The sequence below is a fragment of the Erinaceus europaeus genome, chromosome 4 (assembly GCF_950295315.1).
Source record: "Erinaceus europaeus chromosome 4, mEriEur2.1, whole genome shotgun sequence".
Lineage (NCBI taxonomy): Eukaryota > Metazoa > Chordata > Mammalia > Eulipotyphla > Erinaceidae > Erinaceus > Erinaceus europaeus.
The window spans coordinates 106,831,187-106,845,868 of record NC_080165.1 but is presented as its reverse complement, the minus strand read 5'-3'; the positions used below and the strand labels follow the sequence as shown (position 1 = coordinate 106,845,868).

The 14,682-nt window shown below is 37.2% G+C and overlaps 1 protein-coding gene across 14 annotated transcripts in view; it reads left to right on the top strand.

The window, feature by feature from the left end:
• The window catches only part of AIG1 (androgen induced 1), a 341,307-nt gene that overhangs the window by 80,076 nt on the left and 246,549 nt on the right, over nt 1–14,682 (top strand). For all 14 annotated transcript variants that reach the window (XR_009549566.1, XR_009549568.1, XR_009549567.1 and 11 more), the window contains exon 2: nt 8,824–8,979. Coding sequence is in view for 11 of the 14 variants with exons in the window: in XM_060190363.1 (XP_060046346.1) it covers nt 8,824–8,979 (156 nt within the window). In the remaining 3 variants the exon portion in view is untranslated. The remainder of the gene's footprint in view (nt 1–8,823; nt 8,980–14,682) is intronic.

Below are 14,682 nucleotides of genomic sequence, written 5' to 3'. Positions count from 1 at the left end.
AATTAATAAAAATAAAAACTAGCAGATAATTAAAGTAATGACATAACTTGAGATATATTAACTATATATTTGGTACAGTTACCAAATATATTTAATACTAATATTAAATATTCTTATTATATTAAATATTTAATATTCTTTTATGAAATAAAGTAAAACCTAGATAATCTTGGAAATAATTGGTAGAAGTCTAATATTTTTGCTGCATAATACAAACAGAATTATGTTTAGTGCTCTGCAGAGAAAAAAAGAGTAATGTTTAATGAAAACCATTCCTGAGTAAAACAGTGAAGGATGTGAATTTGGGTGCATTTCCATACTAATCAAAGTAATTCTTAAACCTAAGATGATTCAGTATCCTGTGATTTCTGACATGGAAAGTTAAGGAGGTGGAGAGAAGATGCAGAAGGAATGAAATATTAGAGAACATTCTAGAAGAACAGATGCTCTATTGACTCCAAAATACCTCATTATTTATTTTTTCATTTTAATAAGTCTCTATATATATTTTTGTGAGATATGGTACATTTGACCGCTTCAGCGGCAGAGTGTTGAGAGCAACCAGTCTGCTAAGAACTCAGAACCAGATGGTGTATGTGTGTATCATGCTGAGGTTATAGTTTGGAAATGCCAACTATTTTGAGTGACTGGAGCCAAATAATACTTTAAGGTAATCCTGTTTAAGATTCACTCTCGCTGTATATAACTTCTACATTTTTAACAGTTAACTTAATGAATATTAACCCACAATGGCCAACATTATATAAAAAGGAAATAGAAAAAATAAGTAAAATATATCTAGTGTTAGTTGTTGGCAGTTAGGGGAAATGAAATTCTGATAAGGTAACAGAAATTGAAAGTGGCTAAACAGTTTTAGTAGCTATTTCTTAAATAGACAGATAAACAAACAAACAAAAATCCCCACAGTATGGTAGACTTCCATAATTAAAAAAAAAAAAAGTCTTTTGATCAACTTTCTCTTGGTTTGGAAATTAAGAAAAAGCTTTTTTTTCTTTATTGGGGGATTAATGTTTTACAGTCAATAGTAAATACAATTGAACATTTTCCAGTTTTCCACATAACAATACAACCCCTACTAGGTCTTCTGCCATCAGTGTTCCAGGACCTGATCCCTCCCTTCCACCCACCCAAGAAACTTGTTTTTTAGTAGTTCTTTCCTTGACTTCCATATTTTCAGTTTTCTTTCATTTTTCTTTACTGGGGGGCGGTGTAATGGTTGATAGGCCACACTAAAATACAGCAGTTTGTACATGTACAACATTTCTCAGTTTTCCACATAACAGTCTAATCCCCTCTAATGTTCTCCTCTGCCATCATGTTCCAGGACCTGAACACTCCCCTTCCTCAGCCTAGAGTCTTTTACTTTGGCACAATATACCAACTCCAGTCCAAGATCTGCTTTTTGTTTTCCCTTTTGTTCTTATTTTTCACCTTCTGCCTATGTGTGAGATCATTCTATATTCGTCCTTCTCTTAATGGCTTATCTCAATTAACATGATTTCTTCAAGCTCTATTCAAGATGAGGTGAGGAAGGTGAATTTACCATTTTTAATAGCTGAGTAATATATATGTATGCCACAGCTTACTCAGCCATTCATCTGTTGCTGGACACTTGGCTTGCTTCTAGATTTTGGTTATTACAAATTGTGCTGCTATGAACATAGATATACACAGATCTTTTTGGATGGCTGTGTTTGGTTTCTTAGGATATATCCCTAGGAGAGAAATCACAGGTCCATTTCTGGCCTTCTGTGAGTTCTCCAGACTGCTCTATACAGGGGTTGGACCAATTGACATTCCACCATCATTGCAGGAGTGTTCCTTTGTCCCCACAACCTCTCCAGATTTTGTTGCTGCTACCTTTTCTGATGTATGACATACTCACAGGGGTGAAATAATTTCTCTAACAGTCAATAACTTGGAACATTTTTTTCATGTCTGTTGGCCTTTTGTATCTCTTCAGTGCTTAATATTCTGTTCATATCCTTTCCCATTTTAGGATGGGGTCCTAAATGGACCTCATTTGTGTTTTTGTTGCTGAGTTTAGTGAGCTCTTTATATATTTTGGTTATTAGCCTCTTATCTGATCTATGACATGTAGAGATCTCCCATTTTGTGGTCTGGGAGGTGGCACAGTGATAAAGCTTTGGACTCTCAAGCATGAGGTCCTGAGTTCGATCCCCAGCAGCACATGTGCCAGAGTAATGTCTGCTTCTTTCTCTCTCCTCCTATCTTTCTCATAAATAAACTCTTTAAAAGAAAAAAAAACATCTCCCATTTTGTGGGAGGTCTCTTTGTTTTGGTGGTGTTTTCTTTGCTGTGCAGAATCTTTTTACTATGTGGTAATCCCATTAATTTATTTTTGTCCTAGTCATCCTGCAATTGGATTTGTATCGTTGAAGATGCCTATAAAATTTAGGTGGAAAAGTGTTCTGCCAATATTTTCCTCTAAGTAGTTGATGGTTTCTGGTCTAACTTCCAAGTCCTTGATCCATTTGGAATTTAATTTTGTGTCTGGTGAAATCTAGTGGTTCAGTTTCATTCTTATGCATGTTTCAACCCAGTTTTTCCAATACCATTTGTGAAGAGACTTTCCTTTCCCCATTTAATATTCTGGGAACGTTTGTCAAATATTAAATGTCCATAGGTGTTAGGGCTTATTTCAGAGCTTTCAATTTTATTCCACTGGTGAATGTGTCTATTTTTGTTCCACTACCACACAGTTTTGATCATGATGGTCCTATAATACAATTTGAGATCTGGTCATGTGATGCCTCCAGTTCTGTTCTTTCTCTTAAGGCTTTGTTTTTCACAATTATAGGTGTTTCCTGGCTCCAAATAAATTATTATAATTTTTGTTCTATTCTTTTAAAAATATTGGTGAGACTTTGATAGGTATTGCATTAAATTTGCATATGACTCTGGGTAGTATATTCATTTTGATGATGTTAATTCTTTAAACCCAAGAAAATAGGATATCTTTCCATTTCTTTGTTTCTTTTTCTATTTTCTTGAAAAGTAACTCATAATTTTCAGTATATAAGTCTTTCACTTCTTTTGTTAGGTTTATTTCAAGATACTTTATTATTTTTGTACCTAAAGTAAAATGAATTGATTTCTGGTTTTCTTCTTCTGCTACCCTACTGTTTACATAGGGGAATGTCACTGGCTTTGTATGTTGATTTTGTAGCCTGACACCTTACTATATTGTCTGATAATTTCCAGGAGCTTCCTGACGCATTTTCTAGGTTTTTCTATGTATACTACCATATCATCTGCAAATAGTGAGAGAGAGTTAACTTCTTCTTTTCAAATCTATATCCCGTTAATTCCTTGCTCTTGCCTGATTGCTATGGCAAGAACTTTCAGCACTGTGTTGAATAGTAATGATGATAGAGGGCAGCCCTGTTGAGTACCTGATCTGAGGGGGATTGCTTCGTTTTTCACCATTGAATATGATGAAAATAGGTTTACTCCATATGGAATATGGAATCCATACTCCATTATCTTGAGGAATTTTCCATCTATTCCCATTTTTATTTTATTTTTATTTTTTTTTGATTTTTTTATTTAAGAAAGGATTAATTAACAAAACCATAGGGTAGGAGGGCTACAACTCCACACAATTCCCACCACCCAATCTCCATATCCCACCCCCTCCCCTGATAGCTTTCACATTCTCTATCCTTCTGGGAGCATGGATCCAGGGTCATTGAGGGTTGCAGAAGGTAGAAGGTCTGGCTTCTGTAATTGCTTCCCCGTTGAACATGGGCGTTGACTGGTCGGTCCATACTCCCAGTCTGCCTCTCTCTTTCCCTAGTAAGGTGTGTCTCTGGGGAAGCTGAGCTCCAGGACACATTGGTGGGGTCTTCAATCCAGGGAAGCCTGGCTAGCATCCTGATAGCATCTGGAACCTGGTGATTGAAAAGAGAGTTAACATACGAAGCCAAACAAATTGTAGAGCAATCATGGACCCAAAGCTTGGAATAGTGGAGAGAAAGTGTTAGGGAGGTACTCACTGCAAACTCTAGTGTACTTCTGCTTTCAGGTATATATTTTACAGTAGTTTATGGATACGTGTGAACATAAGCTCTCTCTCACAGAAACTGGTTTATATCTAGGTTTTGGGACTTTGTTAGAAAGTGAACCACCTGAGATGAAATTAGAGTGTACTATGAAAGGAAAGGTCTCAACTGAGTAATGAAGCTGAAGGGTTGTCATTCCACACGTGAAGTCTCTGGACACAGTCTGAGGTGAAGCATGTTGAGGTGGCAATCGTTGCGTTGGTTAGGTTGTGATCGGCGGATGCAATATTATTTGATATGGATTGGGAGAGGCATACGGGAAAGTGGGCCCTATCCAAGGGTTCCAGGACTGGGGGAAGTAGGGGCTCTGTAGTGGAGATGTGAGGTTCCTGAAGTCTTAGGGTTCAAAAAGACAATCTATAGTTAATGTTATCACATTATTTGGTAATTGGGTTAACTTTGAAAAGTCCTTTTGTTATAGGTTGCTGTACAGTACCCAGTATCTTGTATATAGCTGTGCTATTGGATGCTTCTAATCTAGTTGGTCTAGGCTTTTGAGAGAGTCCGCATATCAAATACACAGCCTATATATTAAAAAGATTCATTGTGTGTTTTGAGAAACTTTGAGACATACAATTGATTTTCCCCCTCTCATATTAATTAACTAGTGATTTATATGTCTACATTTTGCTAGGAGTGTACATAAATACCATTCCCACCACCAAAAGACTGTGACCTATCCCTCCCATCCACTCCCACCCCCCACTGGCCCAGGAAGCCACATGTCTACACCTCACCACAGGGCTTTTACTTTGGTGCCCTACTGACAATTTGGTCAGGTCCTGCTTTTAGTTTCCGTTTCAGATCTTCTTAGTCAAATTCTGTTGATGAGTGGGATCATCCCATACTCATCTTTATCTTTCTGACTTAGCTCACTTAACATAATTCCTTCTAGCTCTGTCCAAGATGGGTCAGAGAAGGTGGGTTCATTGTTCTTGATAGCTGCATAGTATTCCATTTTGTATATATACCACAGCTTTCTCAGCCACTCATCTGGTGTTGGGCACCTGGGTTGCTTCCATGTTTTAGCTAATACAAATTGTGCTGCTATGAACATAGGAGTACACACCTCATTTTGGTTGGGTGTTATGGAGTCCTTGGGGTATAACCCCAGGAGAGGAATTACTGGATCATATGGAAGGTCCATGTCTAGCCTTCTGAGAGTTTTCCAGACTGCTCTCCACAGAGGCTGGACCAATTTACATTCCCACCAGCAATGTAAAAGGGTTCCTCTGTCCCCACAGCCTCTCCAGCATTTGTTGCTGCTGTCCTTTTTGATGTATGCCATTCTTACAGGAGTGAGGTGGTATCTTAGTGTTGTCTTAATTTGCATTTCTCTGACAATCAGTGACCTAGAGCAGTTTTTCATATGTTTGTTAGTCTTTTGGATCTCCTCTGTAGTGAATGTTTTGTTCATATCCTCTGCCCATTTTTGGATGGGGTCATTTGCTTTTTTGGTGCTAAGTTTGCTGAGCTCTTTATATATTTTGGTGATTAGTTTCTTGTCTGATGTATGTCATGTGAAGATCTTCTCCCATTCTGTGAGGGGTCTCTCTGTTTGTTTAATAGTTTCTTTGGATGTGCAGAAGCTTTTCAATTTGATGTAGTCCCATTGGTTTGTTTCTGCTTTAGTCTTCCTTGCAATTGGGTTTGATTCATCAAAGATGTCCTTGAGGTGTAGGTGGGAAAGTGTTTTACCAATGTTTTCCTCTAAGTATTTGATTGTTTCTGGTTTGACATCTAGGTCTTTGATCCATTTGGAGTTGATTTTTGTTTCTGGTGAGATAAAGTGGTTCAATTTCATTCTTCTGCATGTTTCAACCCAGTTTTCCCAGCACCATTTATTGAAGAGAGCCTCCTTTTTCCATTTAATCCTTTGGGCCCCCTTATCAAAGATTAGATGTCCATAGGTGTGGGGATTTTTTTCTGGGCTTTCAATTCTGTTCCACTGGTCTGTGTGCCTATTTTTGTTCCAGTACCATGCTGTTTTGATGATGATGGCTTTATAATATAGTTTAAGGTCTGGGAGTGTGATGCCTCCATTTCTGTTTCTTTTCCTCAACATGGTTTTGGCAATTCTAGGTGTTTTCAGGTTCCAGATAAATGATTGTAGTGTTTGTTCTATTCTCTTAAAGAAGCTTGGTGGAACTTTGATGGGTATTGCATTAAATTTGTATATAGCTCTGGGGAGAATATTCGTTTTGATGATATTTATTCTTCCAATCCATGAGCATGGGATGTCTTTCCATTTCTTGGTAAAATAAAAATAAAATAAAAATAAAATAAAAATAAAAAAGCTTTGCTTTTATTGATGTGGTGAATGACATTGATTGACTTACGGATGTTGAACCAACCTTGCATTGCTGGGATGAATCCCACTTGGTCGTGACGAACAATCTTTTTGATTCACTGCTGTATCCGGTTTGCCAAGATCTTGTTTAATATTTTGGCATTTATGTATATCAAAGATATTGGTCTGTAGTTTTCCTTTTTTGTTCTGTCCCTATCAGCTTTTGGTATCAGGGTGATGTTGGCTTCATAGAAGGTGGAAGGGAGTATTCCTGTTTCTTCAATTTTATGGAAAAGCTTAAGAAGTATGGGTACTAACTGTTTCCTGAAAGTTTTGTAGAATTCGTTTGTGAAGCCATCTTGTCCAGGACTTTTGTTGTTGGGGAGATTCTTTTTTTTTTTTTAATTTTTTATTTAAGAAAGGATTAATGAACAAAAATATAAGGTAGGAGGGGTACAACTCCACACAATTCCCACCACCCAATCTCCATAACCCACCCCCTCCCATGATAGCTTTCCCATTCTCTAGCCCTCTGGGAGCATGGACCCAGGGTCGTTGAGGGTTGCAGAAGGTCATCTCCAAATTTAGTGAGTTCTAAGAATTATTTGACCTACCATTTATGGTAGGTAGAATTATAAAATCATTATTAATGAGACTCATCTTCATATAAGCCCTTCCTGCCAGATTTTAGAAGAATTAAAAATAAGAGCAGTATAAGATTTTTGTTTATTTGATTGAATACCCACTACTAGTAATTTTCAAAGCCACAGGGAAAATATTTTTTGCTCTTTACCTAATGTTGATTATCATTTGCTAAGCTCTATTATATCAATCATATGCCACCTGCCTCTGATTCATGGCTGTATCAGTACCTCCCCCTCCCATTCATGAATTTCACACATTATTGAACTGTAGTATTTCTTTCTTTTTTTAAAAATTTTTATTTATTTTCATTTATTTAAAAAAGGAGTCATTAACAAAACGACAGGACAAGAGGGGTACAACTCCACACAATTCCCACCATCAGATCTCTGTATCCCATTCCCTCCCCTGATAGCTTTCCTATTCTTTATTCCTCTGGGAGTATGGACCCAAGGTCATTGTGGGATGCAGAAGGTGGAAGGTCTGGCTTCTGTAATTGCTTCCCTGCTGAACATGGGCATTGTAGTATTTCTTTTTCTGTCTTTATGATACTTTAAGTAAAATAAGGTTAATGAGATTCAATTTATAATTGATTTGGGAATGTACAGCTTTTATTTATTTATTTATTTATTTATTTATTTATTTATTTATTTGCCTCCAGGGTTATCTCTGGGGCTCGGTGCCTGCACTATGAATCCACTGCTCCTAGAGGTCATTTTCCCCATTTGTTGCCCTTGTTGTAGTTGTTATGGTTGTTATAGCTGTTGTTGTTGGATAGGACAGAAGGAAATTGAGAGGAGGGAAAAACAGAGATGGGGAGAGAACGATAGACACTGCAGAACTGCCTCATTGCCTGTGAAGTGACCCCCCTATAGGTGGGGAGCTGGGGGCTGGATCTTTACACAGTTCGCGTGCTTGACGCTGTGTGAGCTTAATCCACTGCAGTACTGCTTGGTCCCCCAGCTTGTATTTATATTTGAGAAAATGCTGTGGGTTTCTTAGTTTATATTACTTTGGGAAGCTTTTATGTTATAAAAACAGCAACCCCTCAGATCCTAGAACATGATGGCAGAAGAGGACCTAGTGGGGTTTGTATTGTGTGGAAATGTTATGCATGTACAAACTATTGTATTTTACAGTGAACTGTAAACCATTAATCCCCCAATAAAGAAATTTAAAAAAAAAAAAACTTTAAGAAATAACAAAAAAAAACAGCAACCCCGAGAAGGTGGTCATTTGGTTCAAGTTTGTTTTATATCAGTCTTGATTATTTCAGTCAGTTGATTTTTCTATAACTTAAAAACTAGAATTTTCTATCATCTCCTTAAATGATTAAGGTATAGGAAAGATTTCTTCACATTCATACTAAATTGTTTCATATATTATTCAAACTACCCTGATCTTTTTCTTAGTACTTCTTAGATTTTTAGATTCCATTCATCAATATAATTGGACCACAGATGTGATATTTTAAAATCATGGTACTGTCATTTAGATAATTGATAATGCTTTTTGTTGGGTCTATTTTGATGTACATGTGCATGCTAGCTTTGCACCACTCATAAATGGAACAAAAATGGGCATAGTGTTTTAAGATAAATTTGTTCACCTGTGAGAGAAAGTTGTAAGTAAATATCTTACACTTTGGGAAGTTGGTCCAGCTCTCTAACGTTATTTGTGATCTTTATCATGTGCCATACTGCAAACATGTAGGGTTTTTTTGCTGTCATAGAATTTGAATCCTTTTAGATATTACTGATTAATACCAGGTGTTCTCTCACTCAGGTTATCCAAGCTGTCTTTTTTGGCATCTGTGTGCTGACCGACCTTTCCAGTCTTCTGACTAGAGGAAGTGGCAACCAAGAGCAAGAGAGGCAGCTCAAGAAGCTCATCTCTCTTCGGGACTGGATATTAGCTGTATTGGCCTTTCCTGTTGGGATTGTGAGTATAATGTAGGATCTATTTGACTTTGACAGAGACTTGGGTCATATTTCAGTTTTCTAAAAATACGACCAAAATCAAACACACAAATAGACAAGCAAAATTCTCATTTGAGAAATGTTCCTGTATTGATTTTTAGGGTTTATATAGCAAAGGGCTAGTTATGGGTGGCATAAAGTACATATATTTCTCTTTGTCCGGGAAGTGAGAAGTCTGAGCCCATGATGTTCGCAAGGTAGGCAGATTGTGTATGCTCATGTCTCGAACCTGATCCTTGTACTTGATAATATGTGTGTTCAACTGGGTATGTATAGATACTTTCCACATAAAAGAATTATCTTTGTATATATGCCTAGATCACCATCCCTTTTTAAACCAGAATTATTAATACCACTTTTCTTTAACATATGTGTTTACCTTCTTCTCTGAGTTCCATAAAGGGATTTAAAGAATATGTACTGAATCAAAAATATCTCTGGTTTCTCCCCTCCCCTCCCCTCCCCTCTTCTCCTCTCCACTCTTCTTCCCTCTCCTTTTCTATTGTCTTCAGGAATATTGCTGGGGCTTGGTGCTAGCACTACAAGTCCATTACTCCTCGTGACACTGCTTATTTTTTTTCTATTTTATTTGATAGGACAGAGAGAAAGAGAGGGGGATAAGGAGAAAGGAGAGAGAGGGAGATGGAGAGAGGTACCTGCAGACCTGCTTTACCACTTGTGAAGTGTTTCCCTTGCAGGTAGGTAATGGAGGCTCAAACCCAGGTTTTTGGACATGGTGATATGTGTACTTAACTGTGTACATCACAGCCTGGCCCTCCTCTGATTTCTTAATCTCCTTTTTTTCCTATTCACTTATTTCCATAGTAAATATTTACATTTTAATAATCTTTCTTTTTATGTATTTATTTTTACTTGCCACTAGGGTTATTATTATTGGGGCCTGGTGTTAGCACTATTAATCCATTGGCCCTGGTGCCACTTTATTTATTTTTTTATTTATTTATCCTTTCTATTTTTATATTTATATATTTATATTTATCCTTTCTATATTTTTCTATTTGATAGGACAGAAAGAAATTGAGAGGAGAGGGGAAGATAGAGAAAAATAATGACACCCGTAGACTTGCTTCACAGCTCATGAAGTATATCCCCTGCAAGTGGGGAGCAGGGGCTAGAACCTGAGTCCTTGTGCATGGTGACATGTGTAATCTTTAATAATCTTTCTTATAGCCACATTTTTAAATTTACTTGTGACTATGTATTAGTTTTTGTTTTCCTGAATTTTTTGAAGTTTCTCCACTTTTTCCTCTTTTCTCGTACATTTTCCACTGTTTTCATCTTTGACTTTTGTATCCATTTACCCAATTTATACCTGATTTCTCACTGTAATATGCATACATATTTCTCCTTATCCTCCATTAACTTTATTGTAAGATTTTATCTGCTGTGGATATGAATTTGATTCATATGCATTTTAACCTAAAGTATTTTTGTCATAACATATAATTTCATGACATTTCATCTTTCCTCTAGGTTATTTCCCAGATAGTTGTTGGTACATGAGAACAATTTATCTTCCCATGATAAATACCTGCAAAACGTTGTCATTCTTCAGTTAGGTCCTTATCCTCCTCCTCCTCTTTCTTCTACTCTTTGTTGGCTTTATCTTTTGTTTTATTTTTATTATGTTTGGTAGAATAGAGAGAAATTGAGAGGGGGTGGTAATAGAGACAGAGAAAGAGAGACAACTGCAGTACTCCTGAAATACACCTACCATACGTGGGTTTCAGGGACACAAACCTGAGTCCTTGTGCATGGCAATGTGTGTGCTCAACCATATGTATCACTGACTATTCTCCCTCCCCCTCAAAAAAAAAAAAAAAAAACTTCTCTTTACTATGACTTCAAGAGTTTCCTCTATCCCTTCCCTGTCTTGTCCATAATCCTCAACTACTCAGTAAGGTCTGAATTACCACTATCATTTTATCTCCATTACTTAAGATTCTCTTCCATATTAAAACCTCTATGGAGTAATTTTATTCTTTTATTATTAAGAAAACAGTATGGGGGAGTCGGGCTGTAGTGCAGCAGGTTAAGCACAGGTGGCGCAAAGCACAAGGACCGGCATAAGGATCCCAGTTCGAACCCCGGCTCCCCACCTGCAGGGGAGTTGCTTCACAGGTGGTGAAGCAGGTCTGCAGGTGTCTTTCTCTCCCCCTCTCTGTCTTCCCCATCTCTCTCCATTTCTCTCTGTCCTATCCAACGATGACGACGACAACAATAATAACTACAACAATAAAACAACAAGGGCAACAAAACGGAATAAATAAATAAAATAAAATATTAAAAAAAAAAGAAAACAGTATGGAGAGTCCTTAAATAAAAATGAAAATACATTATGATCCAGCAACACCAATTCTAAGCATTTATTAAAAGAAAAAACACAAACTCAAAGGAACATATGTAACCCCCCCGTGTTCATAGCTACATTATTTGCAATAGCCAACACATGCAAGCAACCTAATTGTCCATCAACAGATGGCTAGATAAAGAAATTATAAGTTGTACTCAATGGGTACAACTCAGCAATTCACAAAGATAATATTCTGTCCTTCCAAGAATAAATGGATTGAACTGCTGGTAATTATACTTAGTGAAATAAGAAGTGAAGGAAAACTGGCTGATTTACCTCATACCTGAAATACAAAGAATTGAAACACATGAACTTGAGGGGGGAAAAAAAACCTAGCAAACCCATCTCTAAGACCTTGGGAGAACTATCGTGCTTATCATTGAGGGAGGTGGAGGCTCAGTTTGTCCTGAAAGGACTGCTTAGCCACAAGTTTTTCCTGATATTCCTATTCTTATCCCATATACACTCTCCTACCTCAGATGCAGCTTTGGCTGGAAAAAAATACATGAGTAGTTTATACAGATTTTTTTTCCCATTAATGCTTCTATCAAAACAAGGTTAACTGAGAGTTGACAGTAATTACTTTATGTAAGGATGAAATACAAAATATGATTTTGTGACCCAAGGACTGAATGCATCTACTTCATGGACACAGCTTCAAGGATATATATGTATTTCTCCAATAAAAAATAATTGGAGCAAAATTTTGTTTCAGCATAATTCAGAAAAAATCAAGCAGGGTTGCTTGAATGAACATAGCACGTATTATACAGATTTGTGCAGATTCCCATAAATGCAGAGCTGGCCTTGATTAGTAATGCTAATGACCGGAAACCACCACCACTCCCAAAGCCTTGGAACTCATTTTGCAGGGATAACCCATGGGAGGCTCTTCTTACCATGTGCAGTTTATTTCTGAACTCTGTCACCCTTTTAAAGAAGCATTACAAATAATTCTATGACATTATGTGGTCTGGAAGCTCTGAAATTTATTAGGAGCAATCAAACCAAGAATGTCTTTTGTCTCCTGTGAATTTATTTATATGGATACTATCGGAGAAATCGTCCTCTGGTTAAGAGAACAGGCTACAGTTTTCAATTAAAACACACACACTTACAGAGGATGACTATGAACTTGTTGATCTCAGAAATTCCTCTGTCTTATTCAAATCCTGCTTTGAGTTTCCCTTTCTGTTATTATTTCTCACCGTCTGTTTATGAGTGGGATCATCCTTTACTTATCTTTATCTTTCTGATTTAGCTCTGAGCATAATTCCTTCTACCTCCATCCAAGATGGGTCAGAGAAGGTGGATTCATTGTTCTTAATAGCTGCATAGTATTCCATTGTGTATATATACCACAGCTTTTTCAGCCACTCATCTGTTGTTGGGCACCTGGATTGCTTCCATGTTTTAGCTAATACAAATTGTGCTGCTATGAACATAGGTGTACACATATCTTTTTAGTTGGGTGTTATGGAGTCCTTGGGGTATATCCCCAGGAGAAGAATTACCCGGTCATATGGAAGGTCCATGTCTAGGCTTGTGAGGGTTCTCCACACTGCTATCCCCAGAGGCTGGAACAGTTTACATTCCCACCAGCAGTGCAGAAGGGTTCCTCTATCCCCACAGCCTCTCCAGCATTTGTTGCTGTCCTTTTTGATGTATGCCATTCTCACAGGGGTGAGGTGGTATCTCAGTGTTGTCTTTATTTGCATTTCTCTGACAATCAGTGAGTTGGAGCAATTTTTCATGTGTTTGTTACCCTTTTGGATCTCTTCTATAATGAATGTTCTGTTCATATCCTGTGCCCATTTTTGGATGGGGTCATTTGTTTTTTTATTGCTAAGGTTGCTGAGCTCTTTGTATATTTTGGTTTTTAGTCTCTTGTCTGATGTATGGCATGTGAAGATCTTCTCCCATTCTTTGAGGGATCTCTTTGTTTGTATGATAGTTTCTTTGGCAGTGCAGAAGATTTTCAATTTGATGTAGTCCCATTGGTTTGTTTCTGCTTTAGTCTTCCTTGCAATTGGGTTTGTTTCATCAAAGATGTCCTTGAGGTTTAGGTGGGAAAGTGTTCCATCAATGTTTTTCTCTTAATTATTTGATAGTTTCTGGTCTAACATCCAGGTTCTTGATCCACTTGCAGTTGATTTTTGTTTCCGGTGAGATAAGGTGGTTCAGTTTCATTCTTCTGCATGTTTCAACCCAGTTTTCCCAGCACCATTTATTGAAGAGAGCCTCCTTCTTCCATTTAATCCTTTGGGCCCCCTTATCAAAGATTAGATGTCCATAGGTGTGGGGGTTTTAGTTATGAGCTTTCAGTTCTGTTCCACTGCTCTGTGTGCCTATTTTTGTTCTAGTAACAGGCTGTTTTGATGATGATGGCCTTATAATAAAGTTTGAGATCTGGGAGTGTGATGCCTCCATTTCTGTTTCTTTTCTTCAACATGGTTTTGGCAATTCTAGGTGTTTTCTGATTCCAGATTAATGACTGTAGTATTTGTTCTATTCTCTGAAAGAAGCTTGGTGGAACTTTGATGGGTATCACATTAAATTTGTATATGGCTCTGGGGAGAATATTCATTTTGATGATACTTATTCTTCCAATCAATGAGCATGGGATGTCTTTCCATTTCTTGGTATCAGTTTCTATTTCCTTGAGTAGTGAATCATAGTTTTCAGTATACAAGTCTTTCACTTCTTTGGTCAGCTTTATTCCTAGGTATTTGATTGATTTTGCTGAAACAGTAAATGGGAGTGACTTCTGGATGTCTTCTTCTTCAGATTTAGTGTTTGCATAAAGAAATGCCACTGATTTTTGTACATTGATTTTGTAGCCTGATACCTTGCTATATTGCCTAATAGCTTCCAGTAGCTTTCTGCTGGATTCTTTAGGTCTTTCTATGTATACTATCATATCATCTGCAAATAGTGAGAGCTTGACTTCTTCCCTTCCAATCTGTATTCCTTTGATTTCTTTCTCTTGCCTGATTGCTATGGCAAGAACTTTCAATACTATGTTGAAGAGTAATGGTAATAATGGACAGTCCCTGATCTGAGGGCTATGCTTTCAGCTTCTGTCCATTGAGTATGATGTTGGCTGTAGGTTTGCTCTATATGGACTCCACCATCTTGAGTAAGTTCCCATCTATTCCCATTTTTTGTTGTGTCTTGAGCATGAATGGGTTTTGTCAAAGGCTTTCTCTGCATCTATTGAGATAATCATGTGGTTTTTGGTTTTGTTTTTATTGATGTAGTGAATGACATTGATTGACTTACTTATGTTAA